Source organism: Pteropus medius, unplaced genomic scaffold (assembly GCF_902729225.1).
Source record: "Pteropus medius unplaced genomic scaffold, Ma_sr-lr_union100, whole genome shotgun sequence".
In the NCBI taxonomy this organism is placed as follows: Eukaryota; Metazoa; Chordata; class Mammalia; order Chiroptera; family Pteropodidae; genus Pteropus; species Pteropus medius.
This window is the reverse complement of record NW_024340849.1, coordinates 31,679,519-31,700,801: the sequence shown is the minus strand read 5'-3', so window position 1 is coordinate 31,700,801 and position 21,283 is coordinate 31,679,519. Positions and strand designations below refer to the sequence as shown.

Sequence of the window (21,283 nt, the reverse complement as noted above, 5' to 3'; positions counted from 1 at the left end):
GTGTTTAAATCTTGGCTCCCCCACTTATATGCATGACTTTGGCTGGTCAATTAACATCTCTCAGATTCAGTTTCCACATTTGTAAAGTGTACCTACTTTACTACAGACTTTGTGGTTTACTCTCCCAAATTCTTTTCACCTCAGCTATTCCATCTAAGCCAATCACAAGAATCCTATTCTCCTTGCTAATGACTGGGCCAGGGGTGGCTAAGGAGATATGAAAAAGGATACTATGGATGGAATTGGGTCCCCACAAAATTCATATGTTGAAGCCTTAATCCTTAATGTTATGGTATTTATATTTAGAGATGGGGCCTATGGAAGGTAATTAGGATATGAAGTCATGAGGGTGGGGGTCTCATGATGAAATTAGTGTTCTTAATAGAAAAAATACCAGAGAGCTTCTGAACTTCTGTCTCTCTCTCTCTGCCTCTCTTCCCTCTCTCTCTCTCTCCTCCCTCCCCCCTCTCCCATGTGAGGACACAGAGAAGATAGGAGTCTACAAGCCAGAGAGAACTCATCAGAACCTGACTACGCTGGCACTTTGATATTGGACTTCCAGCCTCCAGACTGTGAGAAAATACATTTCTTTTGTTTAAGCCACCCAGTTTATGGTATTTATTTATGGCAGCCTGGGCTGACTAATATAAAGGACTTAATGGAGCTCCTGAGAAAGTTTATCCTTGCTCTGCTAGAGAAGCCACAGGACTTTTTCTCACTCCATACATCAAAAAGCACATAAGCAGCCCCAACTGCCTCCAGCACCCATTCCACACCACCAGGGAAATCAGCTTTAGAATAGCTAACATATAGAATAGAACAGCATTGCAGGGAAATGGAGCCAGAATCCTGATCAAATTATGCCTGAAGCTAATACTACTTTTGAACTTCCTGTTATATGAGCCAGTACTATTTCTTATTGTTTAAACAGACTTGAGTCAGGATTCTGTTACTTGCAGATTATAGCAACGTAGGGCTATTGTGTGGATAAAATCAAGTAATGAAAATAATGGCCTTACTTCTGTGCGTGGTATATACAAATGATAGTTATTGTTATATTAGGCAGGCAACTAATTTGTAAGTCACTCAGTACAGTGGTCGTGACTAGGAGATTTATCTGGATATAGAGAAATTTTCTATCAGTGAGTAAGGGTTATGGTGAGCAGAACCAGGCTCTGAAAAACAAAGAATACTGAAATAAGCTGTAGAGAATTGACCTGGGATCTGCCCCTGACAAACCAGATTTAGATTCTGGTGGACAGCAAAGAAACCAGCAGAAGAAACAAAACAGAACTGACATAAATGTTGAGAACAGCAGCCTCCTTCCTAAATTGTTTTTCAGCTGGGAGTTTTTCTATGGTCCTCGCAAATCAAACAGCCAGCTTTGCTCTAGAAACTTCCTTAAGTCTTTTCTTCACTCTCATTAGAGTTCCCATTATTAGTTTCTCTGGAATGTGCTCTTATATAAACCCTACTTCTCTTGTTTAAAATGTTTATACTACTTAACAGGTAAAAAATAGTAAAATTAAAGGAGCTCATTTAGTTCTTATTCATTGTACTTTTATTTAGATTCGGATGAATTAATCACATATTTAAAGCAAAGCAATAAAAACATTTGAAAATTATTCCAAAACCACATTGTTTACTTGATGGTGAGCAGTTTCTAAACAAAACCGGTGTAGCCAGGAAGATTGTCCCTCTAGGCCACGGAACAGCTCTTCCTTGAATTGTTGCAGCTGGTAATTAAGCTGGTATACATGGTATGATTGTTAGTGTTTTCTATTTTTATCTGTCGCTCTTCCAAATTCTAAAAACTATTCAGCCCTTGAACCACTTATGAAATCATTTCCTCGTTTTTAAGAAGCATGTAAAATATTAACTTAGTTTTTAATGATCTTAAAGCAAAAATTAAGGAATGTGTAAGATTTTGCAGCATTATGTTTAATAGCAAAAAACAACCACAAAACCACATAAACCCAGTTAAAATTCAAGAGTTTTATATTAAAAAAGGGATGGTGTCGCGAGCAAGAAAGGTGCTACCTTAGTAACACCCTTGGACTCGTTGGTGTCTTTCCACAATGCCAGGTTTATTGAGTGGAACCTTCTCAGATAAACCAATCAGGTAACCTTGCAGGTTAACACACAACACAGAGAGGGGAAGGAAACAGAGGCTTATGCAACAGAGTGAAAGTCCATGTTTCTGAAGCGAGCTCTTGAACTGGCGGAGCACTCTCGGTCTCAAGCCAGTGGTTACGTCAGATAGAAGGTTCGAGGGGCAGAAGGTTGAGGTCTTCCGCTCTCGCAATACCCGCATGTTGTTTTCTGGTCAGGCTTAAGCATTGTCTGTCTCAACTACTCAGCTTGTATAGCCCTCAATGGGCAGAGTTCTTCAGTTATCAGTCGTGGCAGCTGTGTGGCCCTTTCCCGCCATTCTGCGGTGATGTTTCTGTGGTTTGGGGCATTCCCATCACGTGACTTGGTTGTTTGCCAGTGGGCGTTATTGTCATGGCTCCCATGGAGTCCATTATGTGAAGTCCAAAAAGTCCTCAATTCTTTACGCTCTATGCAGATGGGTACAGATCAGAAAACAACTAGGAATCTATACTTTAATCCACCCCTGAGGCAACTCTTAAAAAAAAAAAAAATAAAGGAAAAAAGAACCAAATGTCCAATAATAGGGAATAGGTTGAATCAATTATGGTATAATGTATAAAATGCCATTAAAATACATAATAAATTTATATAAATGTGTACTGATTTGTACAAAAAAATAACAATGACCCCCCAAATTTTTCTTTAATTATATTTATTAATATGGAAAGATACTCTTATCAGTGGTAGTAACGAACAGAGACAGTGACGCCTGTCAAAATTGTAGAGATACAGGGCAAAAATCTCTGTGTTAGGCAAAGAATGGAGGCAGCTCTGCCAGGGTATGCAGCAGCACCCAGCAAAGTGTGATGGGATCCGATGAAGGAGTTACTGTGAAGCAGTGATAGTGCCCAATGGGAATAGACTTTTGCAAGCGTATGTTAGACACCTCATGATAATCCCCAGAAATGGTCAAACTAAAAGAAAGTTGAAGTCCTGCATCAGTGACTATAGGGCTGAGAATCAGTGAAATTTAAATGACGATTGTTAATATGTTTTCATGTGTTCTATAAACAGATAAAGGTTTGGAAAATTGGCTCATTTTTACTTTTCCATAAACATTTTTCACTACATAAATACAGATGCATATTTATACATCTTAAGCAAATTTTTTTTTTACCAATTTGTATTTCCACCATCAGTTTATGAGAGTATTAGTTATTCCATGTAAGCAAATTTTTTACTACTTTCTAAAAATTTAAAAGACTTTATTTGCTTATAAAATTATGTTAACATTAATATTAATAATTCAATTTCTCAAGAACTCTCTATATTCCTACATTTTACACTAGGCATGTAGATAGATGAGAGAAGTAAAAATTTCATTCCAAGCAGAGTTCATTTAAAAATTACCATGAAATATGAAATAACTTTGAGTGACTAGTTACAAGGAATTTCCTCTTGCCATTTAATGAATTTTCATTATGTTCCTACCACATTTAAGACTTTATGCTAGATGCAAGATCTATAAGGTTCAATGAGATCAAGTCCCTAACTGGGGAGACAGACAAGACAATCAATTACTGCATTTTTAGTTAACCCTTGACATTAGTGATTTCAAAACCAGAACATCTAATGTAAAATAAATAAAATAAAATAAGCCACTATTATAATAGCAATACAAGTAAGGCCAAATAAATTAATTTGCTAATTGTTCTTCTCTGCTGCTGACACAATCCTCTGTTAGGCCTTTATCTCAACTATATTCTAGAACAGATCATCTTCTTTAAGCAGTTCTGTGAGCTGAAAGTACAGTTCAGGATTCTTGAGTGTGATTGGTGGAGGTTAGCCTGAAAATTTTTCAAAATTCATTAGTGCTTTATATATCTTTCTTGTTCAACCAGTTGATCCAGTTGCATTACTAATGGGGCAATGTATGGATCACTATGCAGGATCAATTACTTTATTTTCCATTGCATAGTAGTCAAATGGTTGAGAAACGATTGTTACTTCAAGATCCCAGGCCTAAACTATTTAGACCATTCTTATTTTGAGAACGAATGTGACAATCCAATCTAATAAGAGAAGCTTCTTAAGGATTTTTTGGACATGTCCTCACTTTGAACATCTTATGACTATTCAATCCCCAAGTAATCCCATTACCTGGAAAGCATATCTTTCAGGAAATAGGTTGCTGAATAGATGTAACCTTTAAGAGGAGATTCTGTACTGATGTTCTCATTCCAGATACAGCCATTGAGGACACTGGATAAAAGAAGTCATCCCAGAAGTCAGAACTAGGGCTTAGTTAAGGCAATAAAAGGGTGATCCTCTCAGGGTCACAGCATCAGACACGGCCAACATAGTTGAGCAAGGACCTCTCCCCTCTGCGTGGCAGAGAGCTCTTGCTATTCCTGTCCAACAGGACATGATATGTGTTTGGAACTGTATGTTGTTGCCTGGCCTCCTATTTTCCAACATTTTAATCAGTTATCTAGCTCTTTATATATATTAGGGTGTTGGGGTGATTTCTCATTCAGACATAGCCCCCCGGGAGGAACTATAGCTAGAATTGATAAAGATGAAACACAATGCCCAGATTGCTGAACTTGGTACTGATACCACAATTGGGTATCTTGGGATTGACTCCTGGGTGGATGCAGCTCATATTAGAGGAGTTGTGCATGAAGATATAGGTAGTGGATGCTGCACCACTCAGGTCTCCACTTCATTGCCAAGGCATTCATTCCCACCAGTTGCCAGGAGTGATGTCTGCTAGTGGCTCATGGCTAGATCCCACCCTACAAATTGTCCTACCTCCGAATTACACCTGTCCTCAGGAAAAGCTTGCACCCAAAATTACAGGGAGGCAGGGATATGAAGTACTACACAATAACTTTCCTACACATAAATTCCTAGCTCAGAGACTATTTCCTGGGAATTCAACCTAAGGTAATAAATGATAATGATAATAGTCAAGAAATACTTAGAGAGGTCTTACTATGTACCACCCACTCTTTAAAGTGCTTCACCTATATTAACTCACTTAATTCTCACAACCCTATGTGGTAGGTGCCACTAACCGTGTTTTACAGATGATGCCAATGAAGCACAGAGAGGTTAAGTAAGCTATGCAAGTTCACACAGCTGGTAAGTTCCAAAGCTGGGATCGAAGCCTAGGCATTCTGTTTTGAGAGTTTTGTGCTCTTAATTGTGCTGCCTCTCAACAACTTGTGTAGTACTTACTATGTGGCAATGATCTCTATAACAAGTACTGCTGAGAAATTCGGAGCCAAGAAAAATATCAAGTTGCTATAAGAAGCAGATGCAGCCCAGATAAAGTTTAGCAGTGGGCTCAGCTTGCCCATGGCCAAGAGGATCACCCATTCTAGGAGTTCCCTGGCTTATTCCTGGCCTCCTTGGCTGTCTCAGAAGGGGCAGTCATCAGCCCTATTGAGGTCACTGAGGAGCAAAGGCTCCTCAGTACAAAGACTTTAGTGCCTTCTTTAAGCAAAGAATGTGACAGGGCAGCTGCTGCTGAGGGCAATAAGACTCAGAGGAAAGCCAAGAATCTGAAAATGTTAAAGCTGGTGGAGTATAAATTGTAGATAGAGAAATAAATATTGGGCCACTCAAAAAAAAAAAAAAAATCTCAGGCAGTCTGGCTCCACAGCCAGTGCTGTTCATCTTATGCCCATTGCTTCTTAGCAAGGAGGAAGATGCTACCAAGTTCAAAGCAGGAAATAGAGCAGACTCCAGCATCTGTTCCACCCCTGCCTTAGAGTAGCAACCATGTTCTTCAGGAGAGTGACCTTGGTGAATCTCCATCCTGCTTTCTAGACGTTAGTTTAGGAACTCAGGCGTCACCTCAGCAAGCACCTGACATTTCCCTGACCACAGAATTGTAGAAAGAATTAAGGGCTGTGAAAATATTTTAGGGACACTAAGAAAGTTTCTTTGAACTCAGAGAAAGCAGTTATCTCACCTCTTGCCTAAGAAAGAGATGGGCATGGAGGAGGCAAGATAAAAGGTACTGGTGCTGGCACCCCTGAATGAAGTCAGTCCAAAGTCTGTACTTCTTCTGGATTAATAGCTACATGAGCCAGTAAGTCTCCTTACTGGTTAGGTTAAATTCATGTGAGTTAGATTGTCCTTGCTCACAGCTGATAGCAGGGGCATGTCCAGACTTCACTCACATAGTCTCCCTTCTTATCGGCATTCTTGTGAGACAGACATTATTTTATTTTTATAAAGACTCTTTTGGTTACAAGTGACAAGAGCCAACTTTAGCTATCTTAATTTTGGAAAATCAGGACATTTCATAGAATCCAAGGACAGAGTCCCAGCTGGGCCTCAAGAATAAACCAAAGCCTGAAGCACTGTAGAGAATCCAAGGTCTTCCTCATCTTCCACCTCTCTCCAGTGTTTCTGTCTTTTTCTTACTGCAAACGGCTTTCTCTGATCTGCAGTCTACAATAAAGAACAAGACTATGCATAGGTTCTGAATTTTACATGTTACTACTAATGAAGAGAGAAACTGATTCATTTTCTCTCCCTCCTTCCCTTTCTCCCTCCTTCCCTATCTTTTGAAATCTCTCTGCCTGAATTTCAAAATTCCTAAAAACGGACTTCTCAACCTAGCTTTGGTCCATTGGCTACCCTTGAACTAATAAACAGTGGCTGGTGGCTGGGGGAGGGGTACTGGGTTCAAAGTCACTTCCAGGAGAGTGATTACTCTTGCTGAACTGAAAGAATAGAGTGGGTGAGGAGAACAATAAACAGAAAAGAAGTTCCCAGCAATATTCCTGTGAACAACAGTGAAGAGGAATACTGGAAAACAGAAGCGGTTTTGCCAGGTTTAGGGGGTTATCTACAGTTATTCTTTCCAATTTTGTAATTTTAGAATAGAATACAGAGTGCAGCCATTAGAAACTGAAACTTTGGTGTCATACAGACCTGTCGCTACATTCCATCTCTACCATTTGGAAGCTGCATGGCCTAGTGCCAGTTATTTAACTTCAAAGGGGGGATAATAATGCCAGTCCCAGAGTTAAGGATAAATGAGTTAACATGTAATGCACTTCACACTTTACTAGCACATAGTAAGTGCCCTGTTAAGTAGTAGCTAATGTTATTTTTGAATTTTCTTTAACTGGCTAAAATACCATTTCGACACAAATAAAAAGTGGAAAAGGAGGGGAAATTTCTGCCGCTTTGCCTGAATCAAGTCATAAATCATTAGTACTGTGAGACATGGTCTTTGCTGGGGCCTGTGGGTGAGACTGAGCCGAGTGGCTTTCTCTATTATGGAGGTCAATGGTTCATGAGATATGCTGCATAAGTCTGCAGCATTGCATTGCTGTATTGATTAACTGTGAAGAAATTTCTTCCACAGGAGATTTGACAATAGCAGAACCATTAGCAGTGTCTCTTGGAGAGCCATCTGGCATTGATTTTTCCACTGTTTCCTGAAGGAGAACTCTCCAGAGCTTTAAAGTAAAGGAAGCAATGATTCTTCCCTTACCTCTGCAACTGCTGACCTAGAATTACCTGATTTTTCTATATTCACTTGAATACAGAGACAAGCTAGAAAGAGGGCACCAGTATGTCGTGTAAAAGGCCATTATTTACAAGTCAGGGCTTTTATGTGCCGGGAGCACAGTGGTTCTATTTAAAATTTTTGTTTAGTTTATATTACTGTAAATTTTATGTTTGGGGTAGAATTAACTGATAATCAATGTTAATTTTATATTCCTCTAACATAAAATTATTCAATTTAAAGTTCACTTGTCCTTTATATTACTGCTATTTACAGATCACTATTAATAACATCAGTTTTTGACCAACCTTTTGGCTTTTCATTCTTATTTGGCAATGGAATTCTAGATAATTCTCTGAAACAAATTTAATAAAGTAGTATTGTCATTAAATCTTTTGAGTTTGTTAGTTTGTGTATTAGGGTTAGGAATTATAAATATAAAGAAATCGTTATAATTGTAAATATAAGGAATATTTACAAATATATAATATTTAATTATAAATATAAGAAAATAAAAATAGCAATTGTAAAAAAACAAAGGTTAAATATAAGCTAACTTAGAACCACTTATTTTTCAAATGGAATCATTTATGTTAAAAAAATTAATAACTTTCAAAAAATTAATAATTTCAAATTTGACGAACTGATTTACTGATTTCTAATCACAAAGTTGCTCACCACACCCACATTGGCATGTTAACAGCAACCACTATAACATATTGGAAGGGAAGTTAGTTTTCTATTGGTAGCAATAGAAGAAGAAAATAGACCAACAACTCATTAGAGCTATATACACATACTAAAAAAACAATGTGTTATATTCTTAACATGCTAGAGCCAATTGCCCAGGGCTTTGAAGAAGGATTTATGAATTTAAGTTAATTCTCTTTGTATGATCTTTTATATATCCTTGGATAGTGTGCTTTTAATAAACTTTTATTGCTAGAGATGATATATTGTTTTGGTATACTGCACTGTAGTTGGAGAAATACTATACTTTTAATAATCTCAGTTGAAGTCTTAAAATTAATAAACTTAATTCCACTGTTCACTGATCCATAACATCTCTTCCTTCAACATCTGTTGCCAATTGTAAAGGGTCAGAGAGTGACTCCATCTAGCCATCGCCCTATTTAACCTAGCCAGGTACCAGTTGTGAGAAGGCTTTATATGTCTAGCATGGCATCTGCGGTGTTGCCACATAGCATGTCATCATCCCATCTGGCCCATGAGTGTGCATCTTCTTTTGTCTGTGACCCCTAATTCCTACATGGACCATGTCTTTCCACCCTGTCTCAATTTTTCTATTGCTTATACACAGGACCAAAAGACCAAATATAAATGGGGGACGGGAGGAGAGGAGAAAAACACAAACACTGCACAAAATATATGTTTTCTAATGCTTTCTTGAAGGCAATTGTTTCTTACGTCAGCATCTAAAGACACCACGGCTCTTTCATCTGGTTTAACTGATATGCATTTTGATACACTGTCAAAAAATAACACCCATAACTCTTACCATTATGCTATTTTTTAAGAGAAAAAGTTACTTTCTTAATTTGAGGCACAGAAGAATAGTTCTTAGCACTAATATTTACAGAAATTTCTGCACAAAATCCATATACTAGTTGTTGTTGCCACTCAGATTATTGAAATTTAACTTGCACCGTAATTCTTGTGTGTCCACTTTTCAACTGACCTACATTTCAAACTGTGAGGGCATAGGCTAGAAATTAATGGTGTATTAGACCTATTTATATGCTGAGTTTTCCACTTATAAAATGGGAGTAATAATGTTTACATCTGCTTTATTACAGGGACATCTTATTATTTATATTATTATCTATATTATTTGCTTATAACGACAGCACAGAAAACAATTACATTTTTTAGAATTAAAGCATGAAGTATTGACATTTATCATTTTCTGTGATAAAAGATGGCTAGTATGTAGGACATAGAAGATCAAATGGAAAACTATTTGTATAATTTTTGTTATACAAAATTTCAAAAAGATCTTATATTTGTATATAATTGGTCTTAAACTGCTTTGTTATATTGCGTCTAATTTTGTTTTAAACTACAATTTAAATCACTTATTGTTACCTATCTTTTCAACATTTATGATCTTGTCTACCCAAATAGATTATATCTCTTATCAACAGACCAGTACTTTCCAAGTACTTAATGACTTAATTTTTCTTTCAAACATGTCAATGTGAAATTTGAAGGATGCAACGCAAATGTTTTTACCTCACTGGGAAGCAGTTTACTTGTCTGCAAAATGAGAGAACTGAATCAGATATTCTCTACGATCCTTTTCTATTCTAAGCATGCCAGGATTTCACGTTCATTGAAGCAGAACACCCCAAATGTGGATTTAGTTCAAACATTACCCAGTTCTGCTGCCCACTGAAAGTTACAAGAATATTTCACCAAGTCACGCTGGAGTAAGGCAGCATGCTTTGGGGATATGCTTACCATGACTGTTCACAGCTGCAGTAAACTGCAATGATTAGAATGGCACAGGGATAGCTGCCCCTCACATACTATCTGGGAAACCTAGCAACAAACAGCAGTGGGATTGGTGAACAGGAAAACTGAGGACAGTACTCAAGTTTGAAAACCAAATTATGCTAATATCGGGGCAGAAGGTCCAGGTTCTTTACAAGCTTACTCAGTGAACTTCTTAAGCCTTGCATTCAGCATAACATCATTTGAGGTGATGTCCTTCTCCCTTTAAAGAGAGAACCGTGCCCCATTTTATCATCAAATAACACTTCAGATCGTGGAGGTGTACTAACCACTATGCAAGATCACATCTCGGATGTTTGTGTTTCTGTAGAATACTATGAATTTTTATTATTCTCAATAGGTTTATGATAGCAGCTTTTAAAATTGTCTCTGTAAATTTAGAAATATGAATGGTTTGGTGCCAAGACATCTACAAGTGTAATGTCATCCAGTATTGAGAAGTCATGGTCAATGCTGAGGACAGATGGCATTAGGAATTAAGGTAAATAACTCTCTTTTGGCACGTGACATCAGTGCTGTTTTCAGAGTAACCTTCAGGATCTGCTGCTTGCCGTTATGAGAAACTGTATTTCTCAAAAAATGGTCTGCTGACCCCTGCATCAGAACCACCTAGGGGACTGTTAAAAATGCAGCCATCATCATTCACTCCTGGCTTATTGAATTGAAATATCTTGAAATAAGGCCATTTTAATAAGTTCCTCAGGTGATTCTGATGCTAGATAAAGTTTGAGAACCCTTGACATAAGCAGAGTGACTTATCAAAATTGTAGGTATGGCCATGTCACTCTTCTACCTAAACTATTAGTTGACTCCACAAAGCCACAAAAGCAAGTTGAAAATGTTTCACGTGTCAAATACAGCTTTCATGACCTAGCCTCTGCCTAGTTCCCCAGTTTTTTTCTCTCCTCACCACCCGCTGTGTGCTTAAAATTCCAGCAACAAGGAATCGTTTGTAGACTCTACTACCCGAGCATGCTGCTTCTTGCCTTCTTATCTTCTCTCACCCGGACCCCTCTATCTGGAATGCTCTTTCTTTCCCTTTTTCTTCTTTACATTCCCCCTGGGCTAACTCAGCATCAATGCTTTTTCTCTGTATAGATACCTATCATTGGTCTTATCTGATTGCATTATAAATGCAATGCTATTTTTCTGTCCATCTTACCTACTAGACCATGAAAGCCCTTGAGAACAAAGAATAAATATGTCAATGAGTTTGCTTGTAAGCAATATAACTCAATTCTGAATATATTAATCAAGAAAAGAGGAAGTATTGGTAAATGCTACATAACTAGAAGATAAAAATGATGTGTATCAACTACGCTTAGGAAGGACAGACAGCAGGGAAGCTGCAGATAACATCAACAGGAACTCATATTCACACCAGGGGCAGGCAATAAGGGGTAAAAAGTACACACTATGATTGGCAGGCCCACCAAAGTCAAGTGAGATAATAAAAGGACAATTCCCTAAGGAAGAATGTGCAGTGCTGTTACTGAAGAAGATGAGATGCTACAGCTGTCTACTGTATTGAGTCTTGCTCCTGATTGTGCCTCCAACGTCTAGTGAGAAACGTCTAGAGAGACGTTTGCTAAATGAATGAAGTCAGAGAGAAAACTAATGCTTACTCAACACTATCTGCTAGGCAATAAGCAAGGGTTACAATGTTATTACATTCAGCTTCTGACAACAGTTCTACAAGTCAGCATCATCTGTGTTTTCCAAATGAGGACCCTAAGACCAAAGAAATAACTCACCAAGGTCACTCAGTCAACAAGAGTAAGAGCTAGGATCTTAAACATGTACTGTACATGATGTACCACAATGCTTTTTCTCTATAAGAAGTATACCTTATATTTATTTCTTTGTTTTCTTCAATAACATCCCCTTTTTGTTAACCATGTCTTAGAAATACCTCCATGTTATATCAAATAGATGAAGGCCAGTATTGTGTAGTGGTTCAGTTCACAGACAGTGAGAACCAGATTCCCTGGGTTGGACTCCCAGCTCTGCTTTTCACCATAAATGTAACCTGAGACAAGTTTTTAGCCTATTGATCCTCCTGTTTCTCTGGAAAATCAGGATGACAACATTATTTACCTATATCATAGGGTTATGATGAGGATTAAATTTAGTTAACACATGTAAAGCCCTTAGACCAGTATCTGATATATAGTTTAGCGCTATAAAACTTTGGTTATTCCTTTTAGCTAATGCATTGCCTTCTACAGTGTGTATGTACCATAATATATTTATTTGCTCCTCTACAAATGGAAATTTTGTTGGTTGCAAATTTTTAGTATTATAGACAAAGCTCCAATGAATATTCCTGTTTATGCCTTCTTGTGTACATGTGTATCCATACATTGGTTCAGGATTAGATTTGTTGAGTTAAAGGGTATATGTAAGTTAAAATTATTCATTTTTATCTATTGCAGTCCATACACACAGTACAGGTGTCAAAACATGCAAAAGATCATGCTGTAAAAGTCCTTTCTCACTCCTGTTCTCCAGCAACAAGTTCCTCTCCCGAGAGGCAACCACCTATCTCATTTCTTGTGTATATTTTCAAAGCTTTTAATATGTAAATACCAGTACATATGTGTATTTTTACATATACATATGGACATACATACATGTGTGTACTCATGCGTATGAGTTTTTAAAAATATAACTGATAGTATGCAGTACATGCAGGTCTCCTAATGCTATTTTTAAATTAATTATTTTTTTCAATTACAGTTGACATTTAATATTATTTTATATTGTCCTAGTGCTTTTTTCACTTAATAATATATATTAGAGAGCTTTCTCTGAGGGTAGTTATAGAGTTGTCTTTCTTTTTAATGACTACAGAGTAGTCCATTGTAAAGATGTACCATAATGTATTTAATCAGTCTTTTATTAGTGAACATTTAAAGTGTTTCTAATACTTCGCTATTATAAACAATACTATAATAAATACCCACATGCCATTTTACCTATGTGCATTTCTTAAAATGAAATACTGCAAATGGGACTAAGGATGGCAAGTCACATATTTTTTAAATGTTGTTTTATCTATTTGTTGAGTAAATTTACTACACTTTAAAAAAAACATTTCCCTATTATGAACATTTATGTTTCCCCTAAGTTTTTGGTATTAAAAATAAACTTCAAAGAACATAGAAATACTTTCAACCCTACCTGAAATTGTAAATTCACTTCTTTTCACCATTCCTACAAGGAAATAAAGTATGTATTTTTTCTGGCAATAATTGTGCTCTCATTTTGGTTTACTGAGAGATACATTAGCCTTCTTGATATCAGAGATGTTGATTATAGGGTTTTCAAATTTCCTTTATACTAATCTATACATCTGATGACCTTCAGGGCCTAGAGTCTGGATTGTGAACTTATTCTCTGGCTGACACCATAATCATTATCATCATTATCATCATTATCATCATTATTGCCACCTTTTAAGTTTATTAAGAGCTTTAAAAATAATATTAGATGCTTAATTTTAATCTATCCTTCCAGGTCCCATTTTCTTGCATTATTTTATTTAATTTTATCTTATTCTTTTCTAAGAGTCTTAGTACTTCCCATCTCTTCACAAGTGCCTTCACGAAAAGCACATGGATTTTAAAATAAAAGATCTAGAATTGAAAAATGATTCTGCCATTTATTGGCTGTGTGACCTTTTGCTAAGTTAAATTTTCTGAGGCTATAAAATAGGAACAATGATATCTACCTTGTGAGATTAGTATTGAGTTACATATATAAATATATATATCACTTCCTACATGCCAGGTAGTTTACATGCATATCTCTAACTTTTAGAGTAGCCACAATCAAAGTAAATAGGAAGGCAAATACAGTAGGTTGTGAAAGAATCAAGGAGATAGTATGAGATAGATGTGGTGTAGAAAGTCACCAAACTAAGACGTGAAATTTGAGTTGGAGGAAGTTGAGAGTAGTGGGTGTTGATAGGAAGTGTTCAGACAAAGCAAAAAAAGAGCATTTATAAAGGCACTGAGGACAGAAAGAACTCAGAATACTCAAAGAATTGAAAGAAGTAGAGAAATTTCAAACTGTGCAGAATACTGGAGAGAGTGAGAGTGGACGGGGCCAAAAAATGGTTATTTTGGGAGACCCTATTGTTGGCCTATCTAATTGCATTATCCTCTTCTTTTTGGTAAAAGAACCCCAAATTATATTGTCCAGATAACTGAAGGGCCAAGCCCTGTGGGATAAATTATGAGTTTAAGCCATTCTGGGTACCTTCATGTCTTTTGCTAATGACTTTAAGAATGGTCATGGGGCCCAGCATGGACCAATAAGATATAAAAGGATGTCTGCAGAAGGAGGCCTGTAGGAAACATTTTCCTCCTACTTGAAAGAAGAGACAGCTAGAAGGAGGAAACTCTATCTTTTCTTTTTGTTTATTAGAGATTGTATTGTGTAGATGTGATTATTGGAACAGTTCATGTCATCTTTCTACCATAAAGAAGACACTACTGACACACTGGGAATGGCAAGGGACTGAGGCCTTGAGGACATCACTGAATTTTGCTGAAATAACTCTGGAACTGTTTACCTCTACTAATTTACCACATCAGATAATAAATATCCTTATTGATTAAAGCATTTTCAGTTGAATTTCTGTTCCCTACCACGGAAGTTGTCCTAACTGATTATAGTTATTGAAAGAGTAAGATCTGCAGGGCTTTGTAAATCATGTTAAGCATTTGGAATTTAACCCTAAGGGTTATGGGGAGCCATTAAAGTGTTTTGAGCATAGGAGATATAAGATACTTGCTTTTCAAAAGGTCACTTTAGTTGCAATATCGATGACAGTGGCAAGAGTGGATGTAGATGGAGCAGAAAGAAACTATTACAATAGGTCACACAAGACAACAACTGATTTAAAGTAAGTGATAACTGGCCATGGAAATAACAAAAACAAACAAACAAATAAACAAAAACAATTCAAAAACTACTGAAAGTATTATTGGAGGCAGAACTCTGATTGTGAGTGTGGTTGATTCAATGTGAATGAGGAAGAGGAAAAAATCAAGAATGGCTCCCAGCTGTCTGGGCGGAGCTACCAGGTAGATTGTAGTGCCATTTACTAAGAGAGAGAGAGAAACAACTGGAGGTAAAACAGGTGGAATGTTACTATAATGGTTATGTCAAGTAAGCAGTTGGGCATAGAGTGGCCTAGAGTAGATATAAAGACTTGAAGGTCTTCAGAATCTGGATGGTTAACAGAATCTCTTTGGTTTTTGAGGTTCTTAGGGAAGGAATGAGGAATGAGAAGGGAAAAGGTCCTAAGACAGAATCTTTAGATCTCTGGCACTTAGTTTTTTTAAGGAGAAGAGGTCAGCATAGGAGACTGAGAAAGAACAGCCAGAAAGAAAGGAAAGCCAAAGAGTTTTTCTACAAGGAGGGAGTAGTCAACACTGACAAGTATAATTGAGAGGTCAAGCAAGAAAAGGACTAGAATGAGTCCATTGGATTTATCCACATGAAGGCCACCTATCGGTGACACTGGCAACAAAGCAGTTTTTGGACAGATGGAGGTCCAGTGGTTGGTTCAAAACCCAGGCTGGACTGGATAAAGAGCAGATAATTAAGAAATGGAGACATAAAAGTAGAGAATCAGGTCAAGAAATTTAGCCTTAAAGAGGACATAGGGCAGGAGCCGAGCATCGAGTGGAATCAAAGGAGGATTTTTCTTTTTCTTTTAAAGATTCAATTCATTAGCAAGCTATTTTAGGTCATATATCCCAAATCTGTCCATCTCTCACTTACCCAAATATCTCCACAGTCCTGAATTTTATTGTCCTCACTTGGACTAATTCAGTAGCCTCTTAACTACGTTTCTCTGCTTTCTTACTTTGTTCCTGTCTTTTTAAAACCACACAGCAGTCAGAGTAAATCAAACCATGGCACCTGGAATAAAATACAAATTCTTGGTCCTGGCCTATAACATTGGATGTGAGCAGGCCTGTCTCCTATTCTGTCTCATCCCATCTACCCCCACCCCCACCCTCACCCAACCATCTCACTCTGCCCCTGTGCTCTGGCCCCACATGGCTTCTGGTTTTTATTCTTGCCTTGCTCTCTGACTCCAGTGTTTAGCAAGCTTTTTTCTAAATATTTGAATGGTTGATCCTTTTTCATTATTCATGACTCTGTTCAAATGTCACCTCATCCAAAAGGTCTTCTCTGACCTTCTTATCCTCCTTGTCATCCTCACTCCCTGTTTTATCTTCTTCATGGCTCTCATTACCTGAAAAATTCTTTCTCATTTATTTGTTGATTACTCGTTAAAATTTAAGTCTGGGTGAAGTTTATGGGATTATGTATTATTGTATTGTGTAGTATTGTATGTATTATGTATTATTATGTATTATTTCATAATAAGCATGTGAAACTATAATTAGCTCAAAATAAATGTATTTTTTTTTAAGTAAGTTCTTGTGAGAACTGGGATTTTGTTGGATTGTTGAGAACTGGGTTCCCATCACCAGAACGGAGTCTGGCATGCAGACTTAAGATTTAATAAGTCTTATTAAATGCATACGTTAATAAATGACATATGGTTATGTTTAAATGGTTATGCTTACAAGCGAATGGAGTAGAGAATACAAACAACGGCAGGAGATCCTGAGCAGAGGAAACGGGATCATAGAATTTAGCACTAGAATATCCGTCCTAGTGTTGGCATTCGAATGCAGGTATTCAGAACTCTTTCCGCGAGCCCATGCTACCTCTCCGTTAATGGAGTATTGATTAGATCACTGAAGTAGAGGTTAGCACTGTCTTAGAAGACGCTCAGTCATCGATCATCTTTGCGGCCTATTACGATTACGACGGTCCAGGACTGCTGGGACCACCCACCACCTTACAAGCGGGTGTTCTCTGATTCCCACAAAGCATGACCAGGCCCGCGCTTTCCTTAACTTGCGACCGTGGGGGAGGAGGATGTGCGCTCCAAACTGGAAAGTTCACTGCCGAACCAGGTCCTCTGCTCTGCAGTTGAGGTTTCAGGTTTCAATCCTCTCAGGACCACGAGACGTTGCAGCGTACACCGTGTGGTTGCCGCCTCCGCGCCTCAACCCAGGCAGCAAGCGAAAGGCAATTTCAGACGCGCGGCCGTGCACTCGGCCTGCCCTAGAACCGGGGTTCGGCTCTGCGACGGAGGCTGCTTCTAGGCTGCTTTTGCTGCGCGCTCTGGGAGGCGGCGATCACAGCTGGGCCGGGACTTCCTTCCTCCACCGCAGGACAACAAAACAACCCGGCAGCAGGCAGTGAGCTCTTGGCAGCTGTCTCGGTGAGAGGAGCAGCGATGGGATCCGTGCTGAGCAGCGATAGCGGCAAATCCGCGCCGGCTTCGGCCACCCCCCGGGCCCTGGAGCGCAGGAGGGAGCCGGAGCTGCCCGTCACGTCCTTCGACTGCTCCGTGTGCCTCGAGGTGTTGCACCAGCCTGTCCGGACTCGCTGTGGCCACATGTAAGTGCCAGGGGAGCTCGTTTTGCACACCTACCCTTGGGGGCGGGCGATGCTGTGGGAGCCGAGGGCATGGGGCGGGGGTGTTCAAAAGCCCGCGCTTGAAAGAAACTGCTGCAGGGAGAAACCTGGACCGTCGAGTGCGGGCCACGGGAAAAGTGCCCAGTCGGAAGGATTTCAGGAGGAGAAAACAGCAAGAACTGCCACCTTATGAAGCCCTGATGGGAGCTCCAGGGATGGGGATCGGAGGCGCAGGACCTGCAGAGAACCAGGGCTGGCCAGCTGGCTGGGGAGGGTGATCTTGACAGGAGACCAGCACCCGCCTGGGCACTAAGCAGTAGGCTCCCGTAGAACACAGTTATCTCGCTGAACTCGGTTAATCGGGCAGTGCTTCCCTCCGCTCCCGGTTGGGTTTTGTTTTGCTGGCCGTGTGCACGTGTTCCAGAACACCCGCCGAGGCTCGTCTGTTGGGCAAACAGGAATCTGTGCAACTGTCCTCCCCGCCAGCTCGCCTCCCTACAGACACACAGACCGCCCTCCAAGATGGTCTAGTCGGACTGGAATGTCCAAGTGACTTTCAGCAGTCGTTAGAGTTCAACGACCTGTCAGGGTGGGATCCGGGGCTGCACCAAGCCCGTGAATGCAGCTATTTAAAACTCAGCTACCGAGAGACATGTGGTTGCAGATAACCTGCTTTACCCACCGGCTCCCCACATCGATAGAAAGTATAGATAAAAAATAACTGTCTTAAAAATCATGTGCTATTTAAAACTCGCCGTTAGCGCACAGCCGTGCTGGTTTCCAAGAGTTTAAAAACAAAATCTATAAAATTGGCACGTTCTTAATTTGTACTTGAGTAGTAGCAGGAGCTGGATCTGCGAATTTGTGTTTGTTTACTTAGAAGCTTTCCTTTTGTAGAGGCATAGGTGTATGACTGAGTGTGGGGGTGGGTGGGGTGGAGACGGCATAGAGCAAAAGCGGAAGCCTACTTAAAGTCTTCTTTGGATGACCCACTAATCATAGTTTGGTGAAAGGCCAGGGGGATACCACAGTGGCTAGTATGTGCTTTTGGCTTGGGGGTGGGGGAAGTACCATATTTTAAATTTAAAATGCTTTTTAAAAGGACTTAACTTAGTTGGTCCTTGACACCTGTAGCCTATTACCTGAGAAATGGTTTTCACCACTGAAAAGCCTAGCAGTGAGCCAAGGGAGAAAAATCTGCAGCCCACACAATGTTGGAATACAGAGTGCCCTGGACATTATTCTGTGGTTGTATTCAGGGCCTGTTCTTTCAGCTTTGTACTTCAAACTCAAGGCTAATTTACCTCCTGGCTGATTACTGATGTTGTTTCCCAGCTGTCCAGATGTAACTCATGACATGCTATCCCAAGGCCAAATGGAAGCCAAGATGTTTTTGTGTAACCATATAAAGAACATTGATTAGTTCAGGGTGAGAATAACCTGTATATAGTTTGTATTTGCATTAAAGCTTTAAAGTTGCACCAGAGATGCACAGTTGTCATCAAATCTTGAAGAACTGAAATGGGCAGTTTTGCTGTTGGATGTTGGAGATTGTTTTCTGATTGAGGATTGTTTTCCCTGGTTTAACTTTCTGTTTGTAGTGGTTTTAATTCTGCTAAAGGATAATACAAATTTACAAAATGTTGTCTTGTTTAAAATCTTTTTCTTTGTTAGAATGAATAGGAAACCAGCAACTGGAAAAATAGTCATGAAGTATAATAAAGGCTGGATGGAATGACCTTCCCTCACTTTACTGTTCTTTGTTTTGACAAATCTATGTCCATTGTTCTGGCAGTAGGCAGAATTTCCATAGTCCTCTTTTTGGCAAATTTACTTAGGCTCCTTCTACTTTATAAATGTTAATTAGAGTCCCTTCAACACTGGAAATAGTGAATTCTGTTAATACCATTTGTACTTCCTAAATCAATTACTCTCTTCCATTGAACTTAGATTGGAAAATGATGCAATGCAAATGAAGCCTCTCTATGTTATACTGAACCGGATTCCCAATTTTGTTGAACTAGGTCATTTATGCTAATTTCTGTTTATAAACCTATTTCAGGTTAAGTACAATAATGGCAACAGTACCTTGAATGAATATATATATAGCACTTTATAAATTGTATTGTGATTTAGTAGAAACAATGGGCTCAATAGAGAGCAGGATTTGAAATTCAACTGTGCCACTTATCAGCTCTGTGACCAACCTGATGCTTAATCTCAAGTTGAATCTGTTGCTTCATTTATAAAATAGGGTAATATAATTTTTTACGAGTATTTAAAATGTAAAAGTAGCTCATAATAAAGGTTCAAAACATAGTTTCCATTTCCTTGAAAGCTATTACACAAAGTGAAAACTCATGAACAGGTATTATTTATGTCTATATTTCTTTTAGAATAAAATTGGGCCACATTTCCAAGCTGCCTCAGATGGCCTTATTTTTAGCTTAATTCTCTTTCCTTTGGTGAAGTTTAAGCAGTTCCATTTTAAAATTTTGTGATTTCAAATTGACTTTACTCATATCACTCTATCAGTTGTAAAAATACACTTGGGGGGGAAAAGGCTTTTCTTATGTTGTATTATCATCGATTTTTATATAATTGTTTAAAATGAAACTGAAAGGGAATCTGATTTACATTTAAAAGAAATAGTTAATGAAATTTGTTATCCAATTGGATATGGTAGATACGGGGTGCAGTACTCCCGAATAGGTGGCAGAGATAAAGGAAGCAGGGTTTAGCTCAGGAAGAAGTTAAGGAACTCATGATTGGGCTTGTTGAAAGTACAGTAGTCCATTAGGGAGATAGCCAAGTGGAAATACCCCAGAGGCACTTGGGAGAGTAGGTTTAGAGAAAGAGGTCAAAGCTAAAGATAAGGGAGTTACCTAAAAAGGGCTAAGAGGTTGAGAACAGACCTAAAAGAACTTACTAACTGGAGTGTGATAGAAGGTGCAAGGAGCCACTTCTCCACTCAACTGAGTAGATTAAATGGCTCACAGAATTTGCCTATTTTTTATTTTTTTTTAAATGAAATGGTTGAGAATAATTCTGAAGTGCTCTCAGGTAAATGTTTCATTTGTGGTCAAGTATGAGCAGTAAAACCTGCACCAAATTAGTGGTTCTTTAGAATCTGAGAATCGACTGATGAGTTTTAAACTCTTCCAGAAATATACATCAGTGCTTTCATTCACAGATGCAGATAGTTGAATTGAGGTAGTGAGAGTTTATGGAAGATCCCATATAATTGCAAATTATCACTAACATAGTAGTTGACCTGTGATTTTACTTTAGATGAAACTTTGCAGTTTAAATATGAACCATCCCGGCTCCTGATACTAAAACAAATGTATATAGAATGACTCCTCCCAAGCTACTTGGGTGTCACTTAAAATGGGATGAGTGGAGTCTTTTGTACCATCAAGGTCCAAAAACTATTGAGAGCCATTGCTCTAATAAAGGAATACTACCTTCCATTTTGCCACTCCTTTAAGGTTTAGCTGACACTTATTAGGTGTTAGATATTGGGTGAATTAATGAGTGACTAAACCAAAATGCAGTTTGGGTAATTTGGTGAACACTCCTCAATTGGGGACAACCACT

The 21,283-nt window shown here is 38.6% G+C and overlaps 1 protein-coding gene and 1 long non-coding RNA gene across 2 annotated transcripts in view; one reads left to right on the top strand and one right to left on the bottom strand.

The window, feature by feature from the left end:
- Positions 1-2,023: 2,023 nt before the first annotated feature.
- LOC120587167 (uncharacterized) lies at positions 2,024-17,232 on the bottom strand. Its single transcript, XR_005648884.1, has 3 exons — positions 16,780-17,232; positions 15,962-16,102; positions 2,024-2,628 (listed from the first exon to the last, which is right to left on the bottom strand). It is a non-coding gene; the product is annotated as an uncharacterized LOC120587167 (long non-coding RNA).
- Positions 17,233-17,462: 230 nt separating this feature from the next.
- The window catches only part of RNF125 (ring finger protein 125), a 33,573-nt gene continuing 29,752 nt past the window's right edge, over positions 17,463-21,283 (top strand). Inside the window, exon 1 of the mRNA XM_039843849.1 lies at positions 17,463-17,665. Within this exon, the coding sequence (XP_039699783.1) occupies positions 17,502-17,665 (164 nt within the window). The 5' untranslated portion in view covers positions 17,463-17,501. The remainder of the gene's footprint in view (positions 17,666-21,283) is intronic.